Source organism: Micropterus dolomieu, linkage group LG15 (genome assembly GCF_021292245.1).
Source record: "Micropterus dolomieu isolate WLL.071019.BEF.003 ecotype Adirondacks linkage group LG15, ASM2129224v1, whole genome shotgun sequence".
In the NCBI taxonomy this organism is placed as follows: Eukaryota; Metazoa; Chordata; class Actinopteri; order Centrarchiformes; family Centrarchidae; genus Micropterus; species Micropterus dolomieu.
Genome location: NC_060164.1, coordinates 19,047,822 through 19,053,821, shown reverse-complemented (window position 1 = coordinate 19,053,821; position 6,000 = coordinate 19,047,822). Strand labels below are relative to the sequence as shown.

The following is a 6,000-nucleotide window of genomic DNA, read 5'->3' as shown; positions in this document are numbered from 1 at the left end:
TTCCTATGATGCACTGAGCTCCTCTCTCCTCTACTTTCTCTCCCTCTGTATGCAACCTCATCCCATTATTGCATGTTACTAACACAACTTCTCCCCTTTCCGGTAGTCTTGTGCTTTCTCGTCCCTCTCCTCTCTCCTCCTATCACTTCCTGCAGGTTTTCTGGTTCTGGAGCTGTGGAGTCTGGATCTGTGGCTGCGGGTCACCTGCTGCCCCCGTGTTCCTGCTCGACACCCTCTGCTACAACAACTATTGTTACTAGTCCTATTATTATTATTGTTATTATAATCATTAACATTACGACTGTTACCATTAACACTACTATAAATATCTGTACCATTTTTCATTTAGTCTATAGCAACATTACCTTTACTGTCTGTACCTCTGTGTGTGTATATTGTGTAGGCTGCCTCCCTCCCCTCTCTCTCTCCTTCCATCCCTCTCTTTTTCTCTCTGTTCCTCTCCTGCCCTGTCTCTCCTTCACCCCCAAGGCAGATGGCCGCCCACCCTGAGCCATGGTTCTGCTCGAGGTTTCTGCCTCTTAAAAGGAAGTTTTTCCTTGCCTCTGTCTCCTAGTGCTTGCTCTCGGTGGGAACTGTTGGGCTTCTGTAAATAGCATCATAGAGTATGGTCTAGACCTGCACTTTTATGAAAAGTGCTGTGAGATAACTGTTGTTGTGATTTGGCGCTATATAAATAAAATTGAATTGAATTGAATAGAATTGAGAGAGAGATTTGGAAGTTGATTAGAGGTCAATTTGTTCTGAGGCAAAGAACCTTCATTTTCATCTCTAAATTACATCTACTGTTTTACCTGTGATGACAAAAGATGTCCCACTCATGATGGAAATCAGAACAGAGATGTGGATAGATGGTGGCGGGGCCAGCTTCAGGGAGAAACCAAAGCCCACAGTTACTATTGGCAGCAGAGGCAGGGAAAGGTGGTAGAAGCCGACGTACGAGCTGCTGGCCTTGGCCCACATGCCCAGCACAGCATGGACGCCGTTACAGATAGCAGGCACCAGCACCCTCTCACCAAGGGACCTGGAGTAGGGCTTCAGAGGCACCAGGTCCAGGATGTGGAGGAGATTTAAGACTAAGAGAGTAACCAGAACCTGGAAAAGACAAAGTCACTATAAAGAGCTATAGTATACATCAAATTCAAATAGAGAGCAGAAGCATTTTTGACACGCTTATGTGAGGCTGATCTGATGCTAACTGGGAGTTTGACAAACGAACTATATCAGTCGCTACAACTCATGTGGGTGAGGGACATTCATTATACCAAAGTATAATTTTTTTTCAAACTGGTTTCTGACTTGCATGCAAATGTCGCAGACCAAAAATGTGCTGATTTTGTGCCTACTCATCTGTATTGCTGAGATGATTAGTCAAGTGATATAAATCAATTGACAACCATATTTAAATATTCAAATCAATTGTTTTTGTCATGTATCATGCAAATATGGCAAACATTTACAGGTTCCAGTTTCTCTTTTACTATAAATTGAACACAGGCAATTTGAAGACATTACTTTGTGCTCTGGGAAATTGTGATAGATATACTCCACTATTAACTTAAATTTTTTTAGGCTAAATAGGCTAAAATTTATTAATCCTAATTTCCTAATCCTAATCCTAATCCTAGATTTGGTTGTAATTTTGAACTATGTCATTGTGCTATATTTTCTGTAAGTTTATCAATTTATCATGTTTTATTATATTGAGACTTTACAGCCTTTTGAAGCTGAAGGCAAATTTGTTAAAGGGAACAATACATTTTTTTATTATTAACTATTTAAAAAACCTGGCTTGGAGAAGATGATACACATTTTGTGATATATTGTTCTGAACCAAAGTAAACACAAATAGAGGGCAAAGATCCAGGACGTGTAAATGTGACATAGCATCTACCCATCCAACTACTGTGAAATAATACAAATAATATGCCATGTGGACAAATGCAACTTTAACCTGTTGACTAAAAGCAGAGTTCTAATCTATAATCTACTAATCTAAACTAATGTCATTCAGTCATTCAGCCGCTTCAAGTGTCTCAGAACTTGTAAATTGCAGGTGTGTCTTGCCTTGCCACTTGATGTTTACCATAGTGCAATGTAAAAAGTCAGAGTGTCAGAAATGTCAGAAATCATCATAATCCAATACATTTACATACAACGCCCACATTAAATCAAAAGTCAAGTCAATAAAAGTCAACCTGTACACTTACGTGATATCATTCACAAAGCTCAGCCATTTGCTAGTTTCAACCTTTGGACAAAGTCACATTTACATGTCAGCTATGTAGTTAAACATCTATCATGAACTATCAACACTGAACTCTTTCTGTCACTCCCCACCACCACCACCTCTAACACCTACCTCACGCCCTGTCCTTCAAACTAGCACACACACACAGACACACACACAACAAATACTGACAGAGCTGAACAGCCAGCAGCCGACACTTCATTATACAGGTAGGAGGTTGACTGGACCAATGACAATCCGGTAAAATAATTAAACATTTAAAGAACTGCAAAAGACCCTGCTTTGTTTTACACCAACACAATATTATTAGTAGTATTACTAATAATTATTTATATAATTATTATAATTATATATATAACTATAATTATTACTTGTTCTATGATATGTGCCTATGTTTTGACAGAGATTATAGACAGACTATAAAAGCAGCATAAGCAAATAGTATGCTCTCACAGCGTACAATACTTTGTGTAAACTAAACAGCAGGTAAGCCCATGTGTGCAGTGCTGTCACAGATAAGAATAAAGAAAAATGAGTTCCAACAGTTGCACACTGAGGCAAGGAGCTTTGTTATCATAGTTTTAAATTGCCCATAGGTTGGTAAAGTGTTAATTTTTAACATGAAGATCATTCCAGGAATTTGGGGCACTAAAATGAAATGCTGACTTTCCAAATTTAGCCCATGGTAGATGGGGTCCAAAGTTCCAGTACAGTATCACTGAGATGTGAAAATATGGACTTAGATAGATAAACAAATACCTATGTTTATTATGCCTCTCTGCCAGAGACGACAAACCCATCATATCATACAGGACACAATCTACAAATCTAAGGGCACAATGATAGACCTTTTCCACAGCTTTTATGATTGGAAGGAGCAGCATTTTTATAAATTAAATCTCCAAAATCTCAAGATATTTATATTCAGTAACTATTTCTATGTCAGATCAGTTTGCAGTGGATATATGCTATAATCAATATTTCCCTATCTCTAGTAAACAGAACAAATGTATTTTTATTTTTTTTTTGCCAGTTGTAGGTTCTCAGTGGCTAGTTGTACAGAATCAGGAATACAGTATGCAATAGCGTCATCATCATAAAGATGGACTTGACAACTGCTCAGTGAAGAGACAGATCATTTCAATAAATGGTGAAGAGGACAGGACCCAAAATTGAGCCTTGCAGAACCACTTTTGTTATCGGCAAGAACTCAGACTGGACTTCACACACTGAAATCTCTCAAACAAATAATTTTCGAACCAACCACAAGCTTTTCTATCAATGAAAGAAATGTCTTGAGTTGGTAATTTACCAGAAATTTCAAGATTTTTGCTAAACAAGGTACTTTGGAGATTGGCACCAACCTGGGCAAAGCAGAGAGCCACTGCATACGGGTAGTGATACTGAGGGATGAAGATGCCGGCCACAAAGTTTCTGAGTTTGTCAGCCAGGCCATATATCACCACCACCACCAGGCAGAGGGTGGGAACCAGAGCCTTCAGTGCATGATTAGATGAAAGCCTCTTTGTCGCTGAGGCACACCATCCTCTCCGCCACCTCCCTGAACTGCACAAAGGACAAGACATAAATCCTACAATAACAATGCTTTTTTTAACACAGCTGTTGGTCAGAATGGAATTCTTAGCTTAATTAACAAAAGCCAACTTTACTAGGCCAGGAAACCAAGCTGAGCAATCCTCCAAATAGCGGGTCCTTTAATGCTGAGCTCAATATTTTATAATGCTTAACTGGAGGCTGATAGCTCTCATGAATGAACAGGTTTACATATTTGCTGTAATGAATCATACTCTATAAGTATACAAATAAAGTTTGGCTATACTGTATATTTTCCTGGTTCCCAGAATAACAGAAATGATATGTAATTTGCAAAAGGATTACCTTTTACCTAAAAGGCCTGCTGTCATTCTGTGCAGAGGTTGCTGCTTGGATTGCAGGGATCTGTTGCTTGAAGTCGTTGTCGGGGGAAGAGAAATTCACATGGCTATAACTTTATTTATTGCTGTGCCAAATGCTACCAGTGATCTTTAAAACTATTTTGACAACAACGTGTCTCATATTCAGGACTTATTTCCACAATGCGTCGGTTTTGCCAAGCTGCAAGCCACATTTCACCTCTACATCTCTTGATTTAAACCTAGTTAGTTATTGGTCATGGAAGATATTATTTTAGAATCTTGTGTAAATAGATCTTTTTCGAAATGTACAGAATCAAAGAGTTATTGGCATAACGGTAAGTTATATTGGTAAAAGAATGATCTTACTTGTTATTTATTTATTTTTTACAAAAATTTACAAAAAGTTGGAAGACATTTTTAGAAGTAGGCTACACAAAAATCACAAGCAAAATTCAATTTTTCAAAGTTACATGGGGTAACACAGCCTACTGTATAGAAGTTATGCGTATAGACCTACTAATTCTCGCAGCTTAATAATAACATCGGAAAGGACATACAGGCTAGACTAAGGAATAATACATATATTTGCTTCAACGCTTGTAAGACTGTAGGCTATGCTGCTGTAATAAGAAACAGGCTAAAGCTATTTAGCCCACTGAAAAAAATAAACACAAAAACATTTAGATCTAGCCTATTCTATACTATTGTGCACCTTTTATCTGATAAAAGCAGGAAACATGGCAAGAGAGAGAAACTTTGCTCACCATCTGAAATCCTTCATGTTTCATCTTCATACTCCAATCGTTCCCTCTGCGTGGCTGTAAAGGAAACACACTCTTACCAATAAAAACCCGTTTAAAATAACATAAGTAACGTGTCTCTCCTAACGCTCAGCTGAATGAGCCGCTCTCCTACTGCTCTCCCTGCTGCGGTTATTCACCTCATTTGCTTTCTCACTTTGTCCAGATGGACTTTGGTCCTGGTCTGTTTGTCTCCCTATAGGCTTAATTGAAGAAGCAATCTGGGTTGGCAGTCATTAAAAATCTGTTTCGTTAAGATACACAGAAACAGAACAGAATCTGTGGAATCCATTAGGATCTCTGTTTGCTGGCACATTTTATTACACATAATGTTAACATAATGCGAAATATCAGCCTCATGAAACGAAATTGACCTATGGTCTTATCATGTGTATCTATAGACTAATTGATTATTATTGTTAATGATGAATCCACTGCTTAGAGATTAGAGTCTCTGTTTGTTGTTGGCACCTGTTTGTGACATTCCTGACTGTTCTTCCCCAGCTTTGCACAGTCCATCAGCCACATGGCTGCATGGGAGAGGGTCTGCTTAACCAAACAGACTCCTGTATGGGGGCCTCTGATTGATCCGGACTAGGCCTGCTATAGCTACAAGCCTGTAAGATGCAGAGGGCTTTCTGTTATGGGTCTGTGTGTCATTTAGGCTGAGTGAAAGTAAAAGTAAAGTAAAAAAAAAACCACCAACAATAAAATGGAGGATAGGGACTGATCATGTGTGTACACTGATATGCCTAAATATTGTGTACATACATGTGAGTGCACTGACATGAGTGATGTGTAGATTGATGGGTGTGCACATATTCTTCACTGACCTTTCACAAAGTGTGTTGTTAGCAATAAACTCTCTCAGGAACAGGTGGCAGTCATCATCCCATGTGTAGACACATTACCTTCTGGTCTCACAAAGCTTTGGATGCATGTTTGTAGGAATTATATATAATAATAAGAAAAGAAAATAAGACAACAGGTATTTTCCAGAATATCTGTGATATAA

General features: G+C 38.5%; 1 protein-coding gene across 33 annotated transcripts in view; it reads right to left on the bottom strand.

Annotated features, from left to right (window-relative positions):
- si:ch211-248a14.8 overlaps window positions 1–6,000 on the bottom strand; it is a 14,720-nt gene that overhangs the window by 1,746 nt on the left and 6,974 nt on the right. For 12 of the 33 annotated variants that reach the window (XM_046070705.1, XM_046070704.1, XM_046070708.1 and 9 more), the window contains 7 exons: window positions 5,819–5,913; window positions 5,457–5,602; window positions 5,126–5,206; window positions 4,950–5,003; window positions 4,176–4,234; window positions 3,634–3,835; window positions 813–1,113 (listed from right to left, as the gene is read on the bottom strand). In XM_046070705.1, the coding sequence (XP_045926661.1) occupies window positions 813–1,113; window positions 3,634–3,835; window positions 4,176–4,234; window positions 4,950–5,003; window positions 5,126–5,206; window positions 5,457–5,513 (754 nt within the window). In that variant the 5' untranslated portion in view covers window positions 5,514–5,602; window positions 5,819–5,913. Of the gene's footprint in view, window positions 1–812; window positions 1,114–3,633; window positions 3,836–4,168; window positions 4,272–4,949; window positions 5,004–5,125; window positions 5,230–5,456; window positions 5,603–5,818; window positions 5,914–6,000 lie in introns of those variants that run through there. The other 21 variants (XM_046070721.1, XM_046070722.1, XM_046070734.1 and 18 more) reach the window with 20 other exon arrangements.